General features: G+C 42.8%; 1 protein-coding gene across 2 annotated transcripts in view; it reads left to right on the forward strand.

The window, feature by feature from the left end:
- LOC128367021 (intermembrane lipid transfer protein VPS13B-like) overlaps positions 1 to 21,821 on the forward strand; it is a 326,938-nt gene extending 305,117 nt beyond the window's left edge. For both annotated transcript variants that reach the window (XM_053327805.1, XM_053327806.1), the window contains exons 52-68: positions 2,810 to 3,017; positions 4,552 to 4,740; positions 6,213 to 6,359; positions 7,803 to 8,089; positions 8,809 to 8,936; positions 9,039 to 9,235; positions 10,336 to 10,454; positions 11,117 to 11,567; positions 12,122 to 12,286; positions 12,792 to 13,020; positions 14,750 to 14,926; positions 15,034 to 15,204; positions 16,245 to 16,421; positions 18,333 to 18,435; positions 19,892 to 20,060; positions 20,222 to 20,302; positions 20,713 to 21,821. In XM_053327805.1, the coding sequence (XP_053183780.1) occupies positions 2,810 to 3,017; positions 4,552 to 4,740; positions 6,213 to 6,359; positions 7,803 to 8,089; positions 8,809 to 8,936; positions 9,039 to 9,235; positions 10,336 to 10,454; positions 11,117 to 11,567; positions 12,122 to 12,286; positions 12,792 to 13,020; positions 14,750 to 14,926; positions 15,034 to 15,204; positions 16,245 to 16,421; positions 18,333 to 18,435; positions 19,892 to 20,060; positions 20,222 to 20,302; positions 20,713 to 20,961 (3,247 nt within the window). In that variant the 3' untranslated portion in view covers positions 20,962 to 21,821. The remainder of the gene's footprint in view (positions 1 to 2,809; positions 3,018 to 4,551; positions 4,741 to 6,212; positions 6,360 to 7,802; positions 8,090 to 8,808; positions 8,937 to 9,038; positions 9,236 to 10,335; positions 10,455 to 11,116; positions 11,568 to 12,121; positions 12,287 to 12,791; positions 13,021 to 14,749; positions 14,927 to 15,033; positions 15,205 to 16,244; positions 16,422 to 18,332; positions 18,436 to 19,891; positions 20,061 to 20,221; positions 20,303 to 20,712) is intronic.
- Positions 21,822 to 21,967: the final 146 nt, after the last annotated feature.

Raw genomic sequence — 21,967 nt, forward strand, 5'->3', positions numbered from 1 at the left:
TAGGTATAGATGACCTGGACCTGGCAATAGGCAGGAGAAGAATAAGACACAAAGCACAGGCAACACGTACAGCTGTAACAACACTTTGCAAAAATGATGGGTGCCCAAGCTTTCATCCTCCCAAGACACCATGACACCTCGTGATCCTCTGTGAAAACTCAGCTTCTATTAGTCTTTTGTTCATTCTAGCACTTTCGTGGCAAGCATTAAATTTGGCTGTGAGTATTTCATAACCCAAAATTGCATCAAAGACCCACCAGTGTGTTGTTTTTTTTTAATCGTAGGCCTCTGACAGCATCCCTCTTCAAAGCACAGAGTTGAGCAAGAGAGTCTTTAATGAGGGAGGCTTCTCTTTATTGTCGAGTCTTTGTTCAAATAATAAAACGGTTAACTGCAAAGACAATGCAGAGCCACGCATCAGACGTTAGCAGGGATCCCACTGCCATCCCCACAGACCGGAGATTTAGTCTCTCTGTCACAGTCCCGCTTTCTCACACAAGTCACGGGGGCTTTGCATCCAGTTAAAACTTGGCACAGGTTTGCAGAGCGTACAGTGTGTGTATAGTGCGTCTATGCGAATGCGTGCACATGTGTGTTTACGCGGCTTTCGCATGAGTTTACGTAGACTGTCGGGCAGTGCGCACACATGAATCTGTCCGCAAATGTCACTCTGGGAATCATCTTTTGTCACAAAGCAATCACATCTTGATAGCAGCGGTAGGAGTCGTAGCCACATGCTCTCCCACAGGCTCCGAGTTACAAAGAGTCCCGGCAGATCTGCTGGACATGTGGGCCATATGTCTGCCTGTGGTTGCCCCGGGTTTTTCTGCTCTCTATACATACGCAAACACACACACACACACACACATACACAGAGAGAGATTGTTACCCAGCGTATGTGTGTACACAATCATCACATAACATACGCACACCGCCATACACATCGCTCACCTTTTAAATGTCTCACATGCACACACCGCGTCTCAGTGGAGGCACTGGTTTGGTGTTGGGTTTCTCTGTCAGTCCCGGTTCTCTCTCTTCTCTCTGATCCATCCGTGAGAAACAAAAGCCAAGGCCAAAGCACATTTCCCATCACGGAAAGTGGCAGTTTGTCTGTAACCCAGAAATCTTGATAGGTTTTTTTTTCTTTTTTTTTCTTTTTTTTTTTAAGGAACATTAGGAAAATATGGTAAGAGAAAGCGGGGGTAAAGTGCCATTAGAGGATTAATAGCACTGATTGCTTTCTCCAAACACTCTCAGAAGTTGGACAGCAAGTGAAAACCACAGTTTAATTAGTATATTTTTCTTTAATGTCGATAACAGTGATACCGGTTGCTGTTTGGAGAGAAGGTTCGGTCTCTCTGGCACAGTGAAGAAACCAAACCAAAGTGAACTCCTTGGCAGGGAGTGTGTAAATATTGTGTCTTTAAGGGGCAGAGGAAGTTGAAAGTGGTAAATGTTATTTTTCTTTCTCTGTAGAATTTTTAATGGCAGAGGGGCACCTCCGCAATCATTAAACAAACATCTTGTAGTGGTTGGAGTTAGTGCGGTTGTGTGTGTGTGTGTGTGTGTGTGTGTGGGTGTGTGGGGGTGTGTGTGTGTTCAAAGCAGTGTGCTTCTCAGAATTCACACTTCTGAAACCCTCCAACTCCAAGGTTGGAGGGTTTTGACAGAAGCTGCTGAGCACATTTCTTTCAATTACCTTTTTTTTTGTGAGCTCTGTAATGTGATTTATGAGCCCTGCACTTAGCTGCCCTCAGCCGCCAGGTCAATGCCCTATTTAAAGACTTACAAACACAAACACCAGTTAAATGTTAAAGAATAACTATCCCCAGTGCTTTCTTTTGGTCAGTTTCACAGTGGGAGTCTCTGGGCGTGTGACGGGTTCGGTATGGCAAAGGTGGGCTGAGGAGACTCAAGGCGGCCTTGGGGGAGAGGGAAGACTGGGTCGCTTTTGATGGCTTTGAACTTCAGAGTAACGCTGAGAGAACTGTTTGTTTGGCTCTCTTCTGGCACTCAGGGCTGTTTAGGGTTCACGAGACCATGATTGCCGTGAAATGACTGCCATGTCAGTGGATCGGTGGAAAAATGGTTGTGTTTCTCTGTCTGTCTGCCTGTTTGTCTGCGTCTCGACATGCCCATGTGTGTTCCCAGATGCCTTGTCAACTATTCCCCCTATCTGTTTGTATTGCATAAGTTGTTTGCGGACTATTCCTTTCTGTGTATTTGTATAGCCTGTCAACGTGTTAATGGTCTGTGTAGTATAACAAGTATAAGAATTGTTTGTTTTTATAAGACACATTTAAATGTCTGTTTAAGGGTGTTCTATATTTGGCCAGAATGTGATATCCTTAACCCTGGTGATTGAGCAAAATGAGTTTATTACTAAGCTGATCTGACAATAATAGTTGTTTATCAATACTGCATTACAGGTAGCTATGTGTCTGTCTCTCTGTCTATATGTATGTCATTATGGCTATGTGTCTAGGGTGAAGTGTTTACAGTCCCATAGGAAAGTAGGAAAAGCTCAGCACAGTAGACATTTGATCAGCGTGTCGAGCCGGCTCGGCTGTCGTCTGGTTTAGCGCACTACATAGAGCAAGACATCAACACTGTCACAGTCAGTTCATTCATGCTTAAAAATGTATTTATCCATTTTATTCCACTGGCTCTTTCTGTAGGAGTGGATCCCTGTTTATTATCTGTTTATTTTATACTGGATACCCATCAGCCACTGTAGTAGAATGAAATTCCCATAATCTGAATGCCAATAGAGTCGTTTCTAAAGTGATGTGTCCTCTGTGCACAGGTCAGTGCTGGAGCCTCTTGCCCAGTGGGACAGTCCCATGCAGGTGAAGTTATCCTGCTGGAAGTCTGGCCTGAACACCCTGCTGGTGGAGCTGCTGCCCTGGGCCTTGCTGGCCAACCACTCCCAATGGGACCTCTGGCTTTTTGAGGGGGAGACCATCGTACTGCAGATACCAGCCGGCAAAGTTATTGTACCACCCAACTTCAAGGTAAAGTGCCATCTACAATACACATACCAAGCAGAGAAAATACTGAAAAAGAGATCCTGACGCTGGATAATGTAATTCAGCATCATCTATATTTCCACTACTTCTCAAATTCCCATGACTGTGTTTGAAATCACTCCCTGTTTCACTCACTGACTACTCCCCATATAATAGAGCCTCAATAGTTTACTTACTAAATTGAAATTTCAGCCACTTATCATTGGCATTTAGCATCATGACTGACAGCTGTGGAGTCACACACATCTATAAAAACTGGGGCATTGCATTGTGGGATTTGTTAGCAGAAAGTAGTGTACATGACATGAACACTGCTTCTTTGTTTTTTTGTCTTTGACTTAAGAAATCATTAAGAACATTAAACTGAACTTTATATGTAAAAACAGAGGAGTGCCACTTTAAGTATTGGAAGTTTTCTGTTCTTTATTTTATATACCACTCACATTTTTTATATAATACTTACACACCATTTAATATGCTACATCAAACGAGTCTTCTTACAAGAATGTCAACTTTCAAATGTTTCCCATTAGGTCAAAACTAATTCTGATTCTGAAAGACATTAATAGACTTTCCAGATTCTTGGCTTTGTATGATCTACTATGATATTCCTACTGCACTGAAGATATGTTTTGTCTTTAGATCAAGACCAGGGAGTCTTTCTTTTCATGGCAGGATAGCCTTCATTATGAAAGCAGCTCTCTTCTCATTTCAGTTTTGACTAATAAGTACAAAACCTGAGATCATTCTCCAGAGCTACATTACAACAATATTCCCTGCCTCAGTCTTCATCTGCAGCCAAGCTCTGTCACTGTATACTATAAGCATGTCTTCTCACTGGCTTCTGAGATCAGAAGAAGAGGTCTGCAGATGGTTTTCCCCCCGGGGAACATAACACACACATACACAGATTTCTCTGCCACTAACTAAGCAGGAAGGCAGCATATCAAAGAGCAAGTGTTGATACGGTTCAGCACAAAAAAGCAAAATAAAAAGTTGTAAATGTGTAATAGTCTGTGAAACAGAAACAAATAAAGCATTGTTTCCATAGCACCCCGCTATTTATCAAACCACGACAAGTGGAGAGAGGACTTGGTCTCAGCTGCGACTCACAGTTGATTGGTTTATGGGAGAGGGATGGTGTTTGATCGGCATGTTTTCCATGGGCCAGATGAACAGCCTGTCACTCCAGCATCTGTAGGGCACCTAAATTATGTTCTCCTAACTAAGCCAACAGTCATGGAAGTTATAAACTCTTTATTTGCCAAGACTAGTTGAAACTCTATGCAGGGAACATGTACACTGTCAGGAACACTGAGTTGAGTTGTTGGAAGTGAAGTCACATCTGACCCCAGCATGTGACCATTTCCAAAATGCAATCAGATAATAGTAGCGTCTGACATAATCGACAATAATTTGATATCCAACCCCCCCTCCACCCTTCCCACTCTCCCATCCTCACCCACTCATCGTTCCCTCTCTCTCCCCCCTCCGTTTCCTTTTGTTCCCCACCATCCAGGAAGCCTTCCAGATTGGTATCTACTGGGCTCACACTAACACCGTCCACAAGTCCACAGCACTGAAACTGGTCCATGACCTGACTTCTCCTCGATGGAAAGAAGGCTCGGGCTCAGAGGTGGTCACTCTGGATGAGGAAGGATATGTGGAGGCCGACATCACCCTGGGAGCCCTCCCTGGCAGGCAGAAGGTGAGGGGATGAGTGGTCAAACTTTAAATCTCACATAATTCACCAAGTAATTTAGTGAATTCTCAGGGAAATCCAGGGTTATTAGGGTGTTGTTTTAATGGGGCACTTTGTAGCACTACATCAGAATGTATTTTACATGTTCAGTTGTGTTTATGACCTACATGGCAGTTTTCAGCTATTTTTAGTCGTCAGTTGAAGGGCTGCCCCCTGAAAGTCAATGAGCTGAATCATCCATTGGAGAATCTCATCTGAGATTCTTTAAGTCAAGCAGTTGTGTTTTTTTTTTTATTGCTGCTTTTTTTATCAGTCAGTGTGCATTACAATAACAAGATAAAACAGAGAAGCCTACGAAATGCACACTGATAACAATTCAATGAGGAATTGTAAATAAGAGGAATCATAAAATATTTATTTTCTAGCTGGGCTAGCTGGCGCGCCTGCTAAAGAAAAATCCACATGACAACATGCACTAGTGGTTAACTGATGAGAGAAGCTGTTGTTCATTTACATATTTACATTTTGTTTTAATGTTTAAAGTGAAAAAATAGGCTGCCAAGAACAAATTTAAACAGAGATTCGTGTGTGCTCTCTGTCTCATTATTCCAAGAAATCCATATGGTAACCCAGTATTATATGTAGGAAATTCAAATAGGCTGCAATTCAAATCTTGCATCATATGCAGCTGTTCATTTGTTTTTAAATGCTCAAAAATATGTGCTTATGACTCTGTTGCATTTGACTATGTTAACATTGTCGAACCCATCACTGAAAGTCATGCAATTGGATTTTCTGATTGGCAAGTAGTCTATGTGAAAAAGGAACAAATAGTTGAATCTTATATTAAAAAGCCAAATCTGATTTTATACTGCTTTCTACAGTATCTGTTAAAGAAAGTGCTTGCTTTCTTGGAAGTGCACTAATAGTGAAACAAAGTATAGTAGTATAGTGTTTAGGCAAAGTTTAGAAAAGGCTACATTTACAATTTATTAAGAAAAGCATTAAATACCACACATACATTACTTAAGACTGAAAATGGCAACATTGGAAAAAGAAATACAAATTGTGTGTATCAGCAGGACAGAACAGGAAAGAATGAAACAAACATTTTTTTCTTGTTTTTATTCTGTTACAAGTGTCTTGCCAGTAAGATATTTCATGACAAACAGAAGTTTACTGATCTAAAAAGCATAGAGGAAATAAAACTTTAGTTCTGATGTCAGTGACATGTAGTTGTTGAAATTAATTAAAGGCCATAATTAACTTTTCACATGAAAATGTTTAGCACTACAATGCAGTACAATGAGATTTATGGAAAACTCTTTTGAACAGACATCATTTTTACTGTGTATTTGATCACTTTTTATTTGCTCTTTATCACACCACATGAGCCCAACATCCAGATCTGTCATGCAATAAAAACACGTTTTAACATTTATGGCTGACATCTCTGTGTCTGTTGTTTTTCTCTGTAGCTGTGTCAGTTCTGCGTGTCTTCTGTGGTGAGACATGGCATCCAGATCCTACAGATAGAGGACACAACTATCCTTGTCAACAACACTCCTTTCACAATACAATACAGGCCTCTGCTGACTGACCATGCACTGGGAACTGATGAGCAGGTAATATGCGTAAACACAGACAGTTTTTTTTCTCTCACTCTGTGTACTGAACCAAGTTTTTTAAGTGTGAATCACACTGTTTTCAGACTGCCATGAACACAAACCCGCAATAAGCAAACCTCAGCAGAATGATTCAAAGGAAGTTTCCCCGAGACTACAAAGCATTTTTTTCTTCGACTTAATGAAATGTCAATCAGTTCATGTCTGGAATCTGTTTTTCCACCTTTATCTAAACATATGAAACATCTGCTTATACTGGCACAGATCTGGAGCTACAGAGGCAAACCATTACAGTATTACATACATGCGTCACAACACCTGCCCAGTTCCTGCCAGCTTAACTGTTAACTCACTGAAACACTGTGTATACGGATGTGTGTTTGTGTATGTATATGGATGTGTGTGTTTCGTTTGCAGCACCAGTCAAAAGTTTGGACACACCTTGTCATTCTCTTGAATGACAAAGTGTGTCCAAACTTTTGACTGTATGTCCCTGCATCATATCTGTCCCATCCTGCTGAAGCTTCTCCACAGTATATCTCCTGTGCACACTACTCACACACATCCATCCAACCAACCCTCTACTACCACGCATACACATTGCTGGGATGTAGCAAGCCATTTTCCATCAGATCATGTTGCCCCCCCACCACCACCACCAGCACTCCCCTCCCCTCTCTCCCACCACTGTTCTCACCATGTGGCAATGGCACTTCATAGGGACATAAGACAAACACCCAGAATTGGATGCAGGTTTCCCTTCTCGCTTTCATCTGCCGCATGTCCCCAAAGAGAGCAACAATGTAGTGATGTCATTTTACGAGCTTTCAGATCCCCTTAAAGAAGGATGGCAGAGCTTGCCAGTTGCCACTAATTGACTGAAAAACCTTTTAAAAAGGAGGCTTAAAAAAAACTAAATAGTGGGCGATGAGCTTAACAATAACACAGACCACAAACAAGGCTAGGAATGTCTTTCTAGTTGACTATTCATCATGCTGAGTGCCTAATCCCTGTAGTCCCCTACTACTCGTTGCTCACTGGCTGCTAAACCAGCACAGCAGGGCTTCTCTGCTACCAATTTAGTGCTAAGCTCAGTGGGAGAAAGAAGAGAGTACAATAACAATGTGGTTTTTCCATGTATCTTTTGTTGTAATCATTTGCATCTTTTTAACTGTCTCTCTTTCTTTCCTTTTTCGACTCAATGCCCCATCTCATATCGTTTCCTTATCCAACTCTCGCCTCCTCCCGTATTCTTGTTCCCTTTCCGCACCTCTAATCTTTTTCGTTGTATGTTCTCTTCTATAAAACCTTTTTATATTCTTTCCTTCCTAATCTGCTTCCATCTTTTTTTTATTTACTTTTTTATCTCTCCTCTCCTTTCCTGGTTTGTTTTCTTTCCTTTTCATCCCTTCTAATGATGTTTGTATTATGTCCTTTGCCCAGACCTGTGACATACCAGAGACAGCAGCCTTCACACTGGCGCCCTCTGAAGAATCATCCATAGCCAAACCCTGCTCAGTGCCATGCTGGGACCTCCTCCAAACCAGCGTGCAGGGAACAGTGGGGTTCCCTCTGCCGCTCAAACACATGCTCTTCAGCTTGTTTCCCAGGCCTGATCCCGGAGTCGGATCTACAGCATGGAGCCTCCCTGCTCCCATCCGACCAGACTTCCCCAGGCAGAGTTTGTCGGTTCCTGGGGAACCGGACTCTGGGGGTGGCCTGAACAGCAGGTGGGTGAACTGGAGCATTTGTGGTTCTCTGGCATCGACAGGCCATTTAGAGCAGGGTACCGAACCCAAGCTGGCACAGGACATAAAGAGAGGAGGCACTGTAACTGGTCACAGCTTGTTAAACACAGGCGATGAAGCAAAAGGAGAAATGCCCTCAACATTTCCACTGTCAGTCTCTCTTGCTTGTCTTGATTCCTCTCAGCCTGTCCAATGCCTTTCTTTTCTTTCTGTCTTTCTTTCAGTCTTACTTTTCTCTTAAATCTCCTTTCTGGAGCAGTGCTAGTAAAACTCTAAATCATCTTCCAATTACCAAAAACACATTGAGAGGGTATGCACAGTAAACGGGCCAATGAGTATATCATACTTTTCTCCGCAGATACACCCTTGTGTTCTGGTGTTTGACCGGCCAGCTTATTCTAATTTACTGTGAGTGTGTGAATATGTGCAGCCAAACTCACGTACATAAACAGAAACAGAAATATGGACACACACACACACGCACGCACAGAGTAACAGCGTGTCAGTTTTTATGCTCCAGTTAGGGCTCTGCCCATGGATGAACCTCAGAGATTTGGAAATGGACATATAAGTTATGTGACGTTTGACATGTGGGTGGGTGTGTGAGCTCTTATCAGAGTGTGGTTTGAAGAGGTTGGGATTGAACCCGTCTGCGGACTGTTTTATTTATGGCTTTGCTCATTTGTATTGCTGTTTTGCAGAGCCTTAGTGCTGACGTATCAGGAGCACCTCGGGGTCACGTACATCACTCTGAATGAGGACCCCTGTCCTCGGATGCTGATCCACAATAAGTGTCCCATCCCACTGCTGCTCAAGGAAAATGTCAAAGGTAAGAAAAGAGGGCAAAGTCCCTTTTCTCTGATCACCTTTTGGAACAGGGTTAAGATTTATACGAATTAGAATTCTCAGTGTTTCTTCTTTTGTTTGACAGAAACTCCGAGGACTGAGGTGTACTGTCTTCCTCTGCCTGCTAATAGCTCCCTGCACCATGAGCTCTACCACCACTTTTCCAATTTCCCTGACTGCAGGCAGAGAGAGGTGCTGCCCACACTGCTGCTCAAAACCACCTCAGACCACAGCACGACAGACTGGACTGACCGCATTGATATCAACTGCCCCGGCACTCAGGTAAAAGCACACGCATAGTTCAGGTGAGGTGTAAAGATAACAGGAATTTGTCTCTTATGTGATGGCGGGTCACATGACTCAACACAATATATACAGCACCTTTTGCTTGTTTCTTAGTAGATTTTAATGAGTATGTTTCGGGTTATACAACTTAATTTACATCATTGTTCTTCTCACATATGAATAAATCTCTTTCTCTGCACTTGTCATTTTAACATATAAAAATTGCCTTTAAGTGCTCCTCCCGAGAGTTTTCATTGTCTGGAAAATTGAATCAGGACCGATGCACATTCAAAAACTTGATGTCACAGCTCCCATAACAAAACAAAACAGTCGTTTGAAACAGCCACTTGGCAGTTAAGCGCAGCCAGAGTTCATCGTGCTTATCCGCAAAGGAGAATAGTCCCATCACAGGCTTGTAGTGTTTGGACTTTAACTGACTAATAACAGCCAGATACATGATGACTGGAAGTGATCCCTGTGAACCCTTATTTTCCCGTTATATTTCCCCAAACTATCTTTATATTGTGATGGAAAAAATAAATGGCAACTTGACTGATCACCTTGGAATCTTAACTGAAGTGTAAAATGAATTCTGGGGGTGTTTTTTTTTTTTTGTTTGTATGTGCTCAGTGGGGTTAAGTAGAAAGCCAGCATAAGTATTTTTGGTCTGCTCATTGGAGTAGTGTGAGGTGAGGTTAGCATGATGTTAAGGAGCAACACGTGTAATGTTTAGTGTTGTGTCTTTGGAGCTGCAGGTTGTGGGTTGAGGCTGAGGTGGCGTATCTCTGGTTACTGTGAGGTCCGTGTCCGACCTCGGCAGTGGGGGTGAGAAGTCAAAGGCCGGGCTTGTTTTGACTGCCGAGTGAAGTGTTCGGCAGGGATCTGCTTCCTTTCGTCACATGAGTGGCTGAACGTGTTGAACTTGGAGTGGTGGAGGTTAAAGTCAGACACATGCTCGCTCTGACACTCACAGAACAGTGAAAACAACGTTTAGATATGAATCTGTCAAAGTTTATTTAAGGTGAAAATGTCTGTAACTATTTGTAAAAGCGTATTCATCAACAATGTCATCACGTCTGTGTTCTGCTGTTGCTCAGGTGGTGTTCCTGCCAGGCTTTGGCTGCCTCTACATAGACGTGGTATATGAGAGAGGAACCCTGGTTCTGTCTCTGGCACCGGAGGGCAGCGTGGATGCTGTAATCAACCAGCACAGCAGGTACGTGAGCACAGGCAGCGGTTTGATTGTTGTTTTATGCTCCCTACATATTTGAACCTTAAGAAATCATCCGTGTATGTTGTTCTTCCTAACCTCGAGGGATCTACCCATGCTCCCCTTTTATTGTGTTGACTTCAGATTGCTTTGTGATTATTGTTAACAGCAATGTTTTCATGCAGCAGTCGTTACTAGACTCCAAATATGAAGAACCAGGCATCGTTTTCACCACAGGAGGGCAATAAAAAACCCTCTCGTGTTGTCATGAGTGAAATTAGTTGTACAGTAGAACATGGTATTACAGCTTTATTCCATTACATCAACACACAACTGCTTTGTCATTCTGGCAAAACAGGAAATTAATATAATCATATATTAGGTAAATGTAAACAAATTACCTCAGTCAATGATCTTTGTTAATGTGCTGGTGGTAGGAAACTCATGAAATATCAACACAGCACAAGATTAATTAGTTCATTCTCTTTTTACGCTCTGCAAATAATCAGAATCATGATACATGATATGTTTAACATGCAGATGTGATGGCAAAAAAGGAAAATGTAACAGCCTAAACAATTGCTAGAGTTGCATCAGTGAAAACTATTGCAGGTCTTTGTTTATCTAACAATCATGCTCTACACTAATAACTTCTGTTTTGTGTTCAGGTCTACTAAGCTCTCCTTCAGGGTCCTCCTGAGTGAGGCCAGCGTGGTGTTGAGCGATGACATCACCAGCCCCTCCGGTTCCGTGGAGCTTCTGAGGCTCACGTTAACCAAGCTGCTGCTCAGCCTGGCTCCGGCGCCCGCCTCCCTTCCACCAGAGCTCACTCTCGACCCCGGAGCAGGCGCGGCACCCGTATCCGCCCTGATCCCAGACGCCTCCCTGATCGAGGTTTACTGCTCCAGCCTGCAGGTGGACAACCAGCTGTACAACCGAGCCAGCTTCCACTTCCCCGTGCTGCTGTGCCAGGAGCAGAGAGGAGGAGCCGAGCCCGGGGTTCAGTGGAGCAGCGATGCCAACCCGTCCCAGTCTCCTGAACTCCTGAACGAGTTTAAACGCTCGTGTTTCCTCCAGCTGAGGATGATATTGGCTGGAGACAGATGCACTGTGGAGGAGGTTGGATTCAGTCCTCTTTTCATTTATTTGCTTTTTTTCCCCTTGTTGATGTTGGCTCTGCCGCTGTCACTTTAAAACCCTGAGAATTAGCTGAAATTTAATTTTTTCCTGTTTCTTCAGCTTTTATTGATGTACTTCTGCTACAAGCACTTTAGGAACTACCTTTATGACAAGTTGCTAGTACATCCTAGCAACCATGCATTACTATACTGTAGCAATTACCTAAAACCTCATAACCACCTAGCAACAACTTATTGACAGAGTGACCTAGAACAAGCAAGGTTTGTTCAGGGACATAAATACACTTCAGAGAATTAAGTCTTTGCAAGTTTATTAGGTAGTTTGTCTTTTCAGTTCCCCATTGTACTGCTGCTGGGAAAAGGATCATTTGCCTGCCAGGGCTACTAAAGTTTTATGTAAATCTGTGTCGTAATTTAGTTGTAAATTCTTACACAGCTTAATGTTTGTTGATTGCAATAAAGACTCAATTCCTCAGACACTTGTAAGCAGTCATGAATCAGCAGTCCTAACAGCTGCGTGCGCTTCCTCCTCAGGTCAGCTTCCAGCTCCAGCCTGCTAGAGTCTACCTCGAAGACACCTTTGTTTACTACATTAAAACGTTGTTCCACACCTACATCCCCGACATCGCCCTGGCTCCAGCTACAACCAAGACCCAGAGGAGTAGAGAGCCTGGATCAGCTCCCATTCTCCCCGAGCAGGTGCACTATTCATCACATAATGTTTTTTATTTAGGCACTAAAGGTTTAGTCACAGCATTCCCAGGGCATTATTACCACAGCGGCACATTCGGCTCAGGCCCAGACAGACAGGAAGTACCATTCACCCTCATTATGTCTAACAGCTCGCCTACAAATCATGTCGGGCAAGTCTTGTTCTGTCGCTGTAGAAATATTTAAACTACTGCTTGAATTTAGCAGATCCTTCACATCTTAAGTAATATTTCGAATGATGGATGTGACAAATACTTCTGAGTTATCTCATTCTAAGCTCATGTTGTTATGTTAGAAAATAAAGTCTGAGAAATAAGATAATCGGGATATTAATGTAGCCGTTATCTCTGTGTCCTGTAAATCAACTTGTGCCTCTGCTGTGTATTATGAAAGGCACAAGATGAAGTAATAATCGTTGTTAGTGTTTGTTTTCTGGGTGTTTTTTTTTTTTTAACATTCCTTTCTTATAATAACTCTTTTAAATGTCGTCCAGGTGCTTCAGTCGATCCAGGCGTTGGTCCACCCTGTGAGGCTGCAGAGGCTGACCATCCAGCCCGTCAACCTGCTGGTCAGCATCCACGCCTCCCTCAAGCTGTACATCGCCTCAGACCACACTCCCCTCGCTTTCTCCCTGTTTGAGAGAGGGCCGCTCTGCACCACAGCCAGACAGCTGGTCCACGCTCTGGCCATGCACTACGCCGCCGGAGCCCTCTTCAGAGCTGGTAAGCAGCGGACACACATTCACACCAGATTGATAATCCACACCCTTTAATTCCCCCCTTTTTCACACCACAGAGACCCCAGATTGACAATGAGTATGTGGTAGGTTTCACGTCATAATTACGGTAGATACGGACAGGGAAATAAACGGGTGTGGGCTTCGAGTGAGAAATTCCACAATTTATTTTCTCTAAGTCTAGGGTTTAGCCTTCAAAATGATTGCACCCAGGGGCTCCCGTTGCTTTGTGGCAGAAAGCGCAGTAAAACTAAGGAGCCGCAGGAAGCGAAAGGCCTGAAAAGGATTTAGATTCTCTCATTGTCAAAGTTTATTGTTTTTATCATAAGGTTTGACTGATGGTTCAGAGTCTCCGTGAAGGCAGGACATTATAGTTAGTCTGTGAGCGGCCACCAGGTCTAAGCCTGACTTATCTGGCCCCATAAAGCCTCCCTACCTCTGTCCCGTGCTGTCCTCCTGTCTCGTCAAAGCCCTCCACACATGGTCTGATTTAACCCAGTCATTTCCACATCAGAAATCACCGTTCTGGCCGGACGCTTCCTTCCCCGCTGTCTCTCGTTAGAGCCCTCATTTCTGCTCGTATTTCAACACGTCACCTCACCGCGCTCTCCTTTTTCCCTGAGTCTCATCATGGAGTTCGGGGGGGAAGCGTTGCATTCTGGGACCGATTAGCTTCAGGATGTACCGGACCGCATTTACACACAGGCAGACGGATGGATATTAAAACGCATACACTATCTATGCACATGTGTGTGTGTGTGTGTTCGTGTGTGTGTGTGTATTTAAAAGCATGACTCAGCCCTGTAAACATCAGCTCCTGTCAGGGCTTTATACTTTACCAAAACCACAACTGGGAGGCCATGTAAAGCAGAAACGACCACTAGGCCCCACTGGAGTCCATTTTCTACCATTAAAGTCCATCACTCAAGTGCAAATTGACGGAGAATAAGAGCAGAGCTGCGTCTGGCGTCTTGAGAAATGGTTATTTGATTTTTGTGATGCAATTGTCAGCGCATAAATATCAATGAGCCGTGCCATCTGAAGGGGACTCTATGGTTGAATGAGAGAGGTGAGATAGTAGGAGGCCGTAAATCAAGCCGTGGCACATGTATGATTTCATACAGGCGTGTGTACATCTGCGTGTATGAATATATATGTGTACGTGTGCTCGTGTCGTATTTTTGAGAAAGGAATCCGATAGAATTAACACAATGTTAACCATATAATTGTGATGTAAAACATTTTGTAAGTTGTTTTTATTGGGAGAGCCTCTGACTTTAAACTGCTTTTGGCGAGTAAAGCTCGAGAAAGTGAGTTTACTCAGGGGGCCTGTATGTGGAATGTTCCTCCTAACAGCAGGTGTTGCTCCAGATGTATTTCTTTTTTATTTCTGTTGAACACAAAACTCATTTTAGCAGTCTAACAAATGACTTTGGGATTATACACAATGTTCTGTAAGTTATGTTTCACAACACTATTGTAGCTACCTCCAAAGATAATAGAAATAAAGTTTTGCTTTTTAAATGTTGCTTCTAGTCCAAGTTGATCTTGTGAAACTTAAATCAGATCCAAGGTACTCCAAAATAGTTTGTAAGATCTTAATTTTCATTAAAACAAAAGTGAGAAATGACATAGATGACACGGTTCATGTGTAGATCTGTTACAAAACCAAATGGAACTATTGTGTGTTTGTGGTTGTTTTTTCTCGGTCTCAGGTTGGGTGGTGGGGTCTTTGGAGATACTGGGCAGTCCTGCCAGTCTGGTGCGGAGCATTGGTAATGGTGTATCCGACTTCTTCCGGCTGCCATATGAGGGTCTGACTCGTGGGCCCGGAGCCTTCGTCAGTGGGGTCTCCAGAGGAACCACTTCCTTCGTCAAACATATCTCAAAAGGTAAACACTGATGTTTAGAATTTCTTTTATTCATTTAATAGCAGCACAAAGTCTTTCTACACATAGAATTATTAGAATAATTTTAAAACATGACCGTCTGTGTTCAGGCACCCTGACGTCCATCACTAACTTAGCAACAAGCCTGGCCAGGAACATGGACCGTCTGTCTTTAGATGAGGAGCACTACACCAGACAGGAGGAGTGGAGACGGCAGCTACCAGAGAGCCTCGGAGACGGGCTAAGGCAGGGACTGTCACGACTCGGCATTAGCTTGTTAGGTAAGTGGTGATATGCTCATAAACCTATGCACACACACCCAAGTCTCATGTAACCATCATTCTTACACTCTTACATTTTAATCAATCAATTTTTGCATTTCTGATTGCTAACCCTTATTTATATTATTATTATTATTATTTATATTAATTCTAATCTTTGTCATCACAGATCTAATATCAGAATCTTGTATTTTCCAAAATTTGCAACTCATTGTCTGCAAAACAGAATCAGTGGAACAAATGACACCAACAGTGCTTTGTTTTTGTTTAGTCACCCTTGTTAGTCAGTTACCCGCATTTTGAAACTCATGACTTGACACAATAACAATTTTGGGGTTACAGCAACAAGTATCTTCATAAGTGGGACATTATAATAATAACTTTGTTTGATATTACCAGTAATTATGTGTTTTGTTTGGTTTTTTAAAATAACTTTTCATCATCAAAACAAATAAAGGATCCTCAACATCATCACTTGATATGTATGTGCTCTCACACATTTTATCTGCCTTCCATTGGCACACGCACACACACACACACACACACACACACACACACACACACACACACACACACACACACACACACACACACACACTGCATTGTGCACAGTCACACAGAGAGCCATGAGAGTGAGCAGTGGAGACAGCACAGCAGGGCCTCAATAAACACCCAGAGGGCAGTAAAACTCAAGTCTGTCTCAAATCAGTCTCAAAGACACACGGAGCACATCGTCACTGAAACCAAACAGCTGCTTGCATCTCTCTGAGTTACAGAGGATTATAATTCCTGAGATGCCCTGTTGATGACAGCATCTGTGTCATATGTAAAATGAATGTTTAGATATTTTCAGGCAAAAGCATTTCAGGATCTGTGTCATTCCTATTTGTGGAACTTGGGATCTGTTTCCAATGTCTCACTGACATGAAAAATCACAGATGTCTTGAGCTGTATGTGGATTTGTCATTGTAAGTTTGTGGTTTGTTTTTTTTTAAAAACACATCAGAGATGTAAGAACAAACTCTCTGTTGTCCTTGCAGGAGCGATAGCAGGCATCGTGGACCAGCCTATGCAGAACTTCCAAAGGAACTGGGAGCTGCAGAGCTCAGCTGGCAGCAAAGCCAAAGGTGTCATCTCTGGAGTGGGGAAAGGCATTGTGGGTGTTTTCACTAAGCCCATCGGCGGAGCAGCCGAGCTGGTGTCCCAAACTGGATACGGTGAGTTCGGGATTGTTTGAAGAAAATATGATGATGAATGAACTTGTTATGTTTCCTTTTTTTATGGCACCTTCAGGAAATTCTCAAACAAAACACAGAAAAGTTAAACACATTCCTCACAGTGACAACATGAACACAAGGACCGAACCATTTGGATACCAGCTGTTTCATAACGGTACATCACTTTGAACCAAAAGCGTTCACCAAAGGACTAAATGTAAAATGTAATGTGACTCCTTGAACTGCAGAAATCTAATAGCTTTTTAATAGTCTTCTAATAGTCTTTTAGTTGTTTTGTCTGGCAAGAAACTGATTAATGTGTTTAGTTAACCTGAAATAATTCTATTTTCTCAGTCATGTAGAGATGCAAACTACAGGTGGCTAGTTCCTGTGTTTACTTTGACTCTGAAACAAAAGCAGTAGGAGTGACGGAGGTCGCCTCAGTAACCGCCCTTATACGCGAGGCTTCGGTTGCCCAAATCTCAATCTGAATCTGCAGAGAGCAAAGTTTGCATGACACATAGAGCCACAGCTGCAACATTTATGAGAAATACATCAGGTTCAAATAGACCCGAATTTTCCTTCGGCACAGATGCACACACACGATCACTGCAACACAGCAGTAAACCAAAGTGTGACGAGAGGCCATGCACAAATAATAAGCTGCAAGGTCCCAGATTTATTCAGGACAACTCGACAAATAAGGCTTGTGTCTAACTTTCCAAGCAGCCTCAGGCAACCATATTGTAATAAACACATATATGAATCAGGGTTAGTGTGTCTGAAACATTGTAAATCCATCAATGGATGGACAGGCTGTCCCCTTCCCTCCTTGTGACTACAGGCAGCAGCCAAGTGTTTATTAGGCCAACTTTCAGTAGTGCAGGACCCAGGACAGAGCTGCTGAAAGAGCCCCTGACACACACACACTCCTAATCATATACACACATAAACAACATGAACATACACGCTGGTTAGGCCTGTGGATGTACTTTGTTTTATTGGGGGTAGTAGATAGGGATGGGGTAAGGAGTGTGAGTGTGAGTGTGAGTGTGAGTGTTTGTGTGTGTGTGTGTGTGTGTGTGTGTGTGTGTGTGTGTGTGTGTGTGTGTGTGTGTGTGTGTGTGTGTGTGTGTGTGTGTGTGTGTGTGTGTGTGTGTGTGTGTGTGTGTGTGTGTGTGTGTGTGTGTGTGTGTGTGTGTGTGTTGGCTTAAGCACATAAATGACCCATAAAAAGCTGATCTAATGATCTAACTGACCCTCAGATCACAAACACACAAACATCTGCATATACACGTGGATCCACGTGAGTGCACACTGCGACTGCGCCGCCTCCACAGAACAGACACACCAGCCAGCGCACACATCAACACTCACACTGACAACACACACACAAAGTATATCAATCTGCTGGTGATGTCGGGAGATCAACTGCATCGATTTGTGTCATAATTCTGTCACACTCCATCGTCCCTTATAAAACACATGGATATACTGTATCTACACACGCTTTCAAACACTCACTCAGAGCTGAATGGCGTTGAGCACCGCTGCAGTGACATCATTAATGGAGCTCACTGTGGTCTTTATGGCTCTAGTTTAACTACTTGATGACTTCACTGGCTCGCTGCTGCTGCCGCTCTGCTGACAGCAACAGTGGGACCAAGGAAAACTGACCACACGCACACGGGTTATGAACCTGCACTAACATGTACACACAGAACCATCCTTAAAACTCCCTTACTGTCAAGATTTTTTTCCAAGTCCATGTACTGACCAGACAGACAGTAATAAATTCTGCAGTAATAATGCAAAAGTCGGTCTAACTGATCAAAGTGACATTCAAGAGATCAGTTATCAGGTAGTTTTGCTGATGTTAAGGTGTGTTTGTGGTTGTGTCTCTCCTTACAGGGATCCTACATGGAGCAGGGCTGTGGCAGCTTCCTAAACAACTCTACCTGCCAACAGAGGAGAAGTCCGCTCAGGCCCCCAACAGCCACCTTAAATATGTCTGGTATGACCCTTAAAGCTTCTCATTGTTCATCATGCTCTTCCTCAGAAGTGGGACACGTGTTCTTGCCTTTGCTTTTCTTGGACTCGCTCCAGGATCTGCTGTTCTTTTTCTCTCCCTTAGCTCTCATCATTTTTGCTGTCTTGTTTAAAAAAAACCTTGGAAGGTTCATTACCCTCCTTCCAAAAAAAAAAAAAAAAAAAGTCTGGAAAGATGTTTGACCTTGATCACACACATGGTAGCCAGCCTGCCCTCCCTTGTTCTCATCGAGCCATGGTAAAAGGTTTTTATAAGCACTCTGCCAAAGCCGCCAGCTAGAAATTGTTCCTGTTGTTTAACTCTGAGTTTATCCAGAGATGCTTCTCTGTGCCATCAGATCGAGGAGGAACTCCTTCCTTTGTGTACTGGAATGGTTTTGAGGTTGGGAGAGACTGAGTTTACAAAGGTTGCATGTTGTGCCAAGCAGAAGGTTACCTTTGGGTCCCGCGTCGTAAAAAATATGGCTTGAAGCACAGCCGTATCTGCAGCACAGCATCAGATCTTGGTGTTCCCAGAGATTCCAGTATGCTCTCTCAGTGGAACACTTAATATTATCATAAAAATTTATAAGGGGCCTGTGTCTCCAGAAGGTTATCAAGAGCTGTAGAAAAGGCATTTATGGCATTGTATAATGAATTTTCCGCAATCTAGTTTGGTTTCCATAGTTATGAAACATTTACTTCTAATAGCAGTCAGTGTCGACTGTCAACTGCCATGAGGAAAAAGGCCAAATTTTAAATACAATATTTCTTTAAGACATTCCACTTTAGTTGTCATCACCCGTGGGGTTAGCAGAATGCTGCGCTAATGTTAGAGGAAGATGAAAAAAAATGGATAAAAATACATGAATGCTGAGATAATGCTCCCTCGTGGCTTTATTCTTGCAGCATTGCAGTCAAACTGGTTTCCATCAGGCGTCCATCAATTATTTTTACTACTACAGGTAGCCCAGACACTTGAGGGGTCAGACTGTTTGAGCGGAGTAACACTGAACAGAACCAAACTGTCCCTACTGCTGCTGCTTCAACATCTGCTCTGCAATTTGAACACCTGCCTTCCAAAATAAACACACTGTCAGAGAAACATGACTGAACGCTTCAGTTCATGCACACATATTTCCCCGTCAAACATGTGTGTAATAGGAACCACACAGAGAACATGTAGAAATGTAAATTACAGGATGTACACAGACACGTACGGTCACTTTGTTTGTGTGTGTTGCGGTTAGTTGGGCACTTTGTGTGGTCCTGTGTTTACAGGAAATGTGTGTATACGCACATAATCCAAGCTCACAGAGAGAGGTGTGTTTATCTGATTGTTACCTACAGTATATGTATTGATTGTGTCCCTCTAAATCAATGGCACAATTAGAAATGTTTGTTATAACTTGTTTAAAATGTACACCTCTCTTTGACCACAGGAAGATGCTCCAGTCTCTGGGGCGACCAGAGCTCCACATGGCCCTGGAGGTGACCATAGTGAGTGGGTCGGGTCAGGAGCATGCCGGATGTCTGCTGCTCACCTCCGAGGTGCTGTTCGTAGTCAGCCTCAGTGAGGACACCCAGCAGCAGGCCTTCCCCATCACTGAGGTAACTGACAGTAGTCTGGAAGAAAAGAGAAAAGCATTCCACACAACAGACATCTCAACACCAGACTGAAAAACAGCTCCTGTGACAGTCCAGTGAACGTCTGTTTGGCTGTGTGGCTGTGCAGACAGTGCAATGAATGTTAAACCTTGTGTCTTCTGCAGGTGGAATGTCAGCAGGAGCCAGAACAGCAGGGCCACCTCACACTCACTTTACAGCAGCAGACAGTAGCCAGCGACACAGAGGTGAGACTCACATGGTGGAAATTATCTGTCAATAAATTATGTGCCACATCTACAGTTAAAAGGGACAGATGCTCTAATATTTTCAGTATTTTTCTGATGATTAAATGTTTGGTTTGTTGGTTTAATATTTAGCTTGCTCAGAAGTTCATTATGATCTCAACCTTGAATGATTGAATCTTAGTCAGTAAACAATGAGCTTTAATGATCAGAAATCACAGTACCACCTTACATGTCTCTTTCCACCAATCCCCTGGTTAAAGCAGCTGCTGTTTTCTTTGGTTGGCATGACAACATACTTTAACAAAACACTCCATCATGTCTCCTTGATGGCACATGATTGGACACCACCTGCAGCAGGGTTAACTACTAGTCTGGTCCAGAGCACTTTAATCATGTCTGTCCTCCCTCAGGGTGACGGTGTTCGTGAGCGTCTGTCAGAGCAGCAGTATCGGCGGCTGGTTGATTACGTGACGCGAGCCTCCCAGTTTATTTCCCCCTCCACTGCCTCTCTCCAGCTGCAGCCAACAGTGACGCTCGCCGAGGCGCCGCCCTCCATCACCAAGTCTTACCGCTACTTGGTAGATCCCGCCTTTGCCAAAGTGTTTGTCAGCAAGTTCATGGTGGTGAAGAATAAAGCCTTACACATCGGATTCCACTGATACACAGTAACACATCTGTGGCTGTGAGACTGATGGATATGAGATCAGCCTTATGCTACAGAGACAAAGTTGTTCCAATTTAAATTACGCCTTAAAAACTATTGGGATACATTGTACTCTGGCTTTTAAAAGATAACTACTTTATGCAAAACATGCCTGTTGAGGTAGAAGAACAGTTTCATATATATATATAAGGTCATCCATGCCTTATGGACATAGAGAATTCTTATAAATTGCCTTTTGAAATATATATTTTCTACTGATAAAACAAACTCATCATAGAGGGTTAGAGGTCATTTTAATCATAGAAACACATGTACACATTTCAGTTAGCACATACTGTAATGAACACTAAAACACACAAGAGTCAACTTTAACCTACTTGGACCAAGTGTCTCCTCTTTTAAATTAAAACGACAGCTCATTTAGTCAGTGTGAAACATTTTCAGTGCTGCAGACACAAATACAAAGTACAGAACCAACAGGAGAAAACTCAAACTCTCTTTCAGTCTGTAATGTTTCACTCTGCAGAATAAGCTCGTAGTGTTTACATTATCCATGTAGTGAGTATGTCTCATGCCAGTGTTAAGTGCAATATTATATACATGTTGATGGACGCTAGAGATACCAGCTGTCAACCAAAATGTTTTTATAGATGATGTAACATACTTCTTTCACAATAACACTGTCCTTTGTAACCTTCTGATGCCAACTCTCATGATGCAAACATGTTGTTATTGTTGCCTTTTATATTGTTGTAACATTAAGCTCTATGTAAGATTTAAGTCCAATACATTTAATGTAAATTGATAATATATTAATAGAGAACCCTTTTAATAAAAAATATATTAAAAATGATATGGAGTGTTCATATTGTGTATCATGTATGAGATTCACAGAGAAGCAGTTTAATAGATGTCAGTTATTAGATCTTTATCACACACGGTTTAATGGTAACGCATGGTTCTGACATCATGTGTAAACCCAGCTCCCTCATCATCAAGAT

Source organism: Scomber japonicus, chromosome 10 (genome assembly GCF_027409825.1).
Source record: "Scomber japonicus isolate fScoJap1 chromosome 10, fScoJap1.pri, whole genome shotgun sequence".
Classification (NCBI taxonomy): domain Eukaryota; kingdom Metazoa; phylum Chordata; class Actinopteri; order Scombriformes; family Scombridae; genus Scomber; species Scomber japonicus.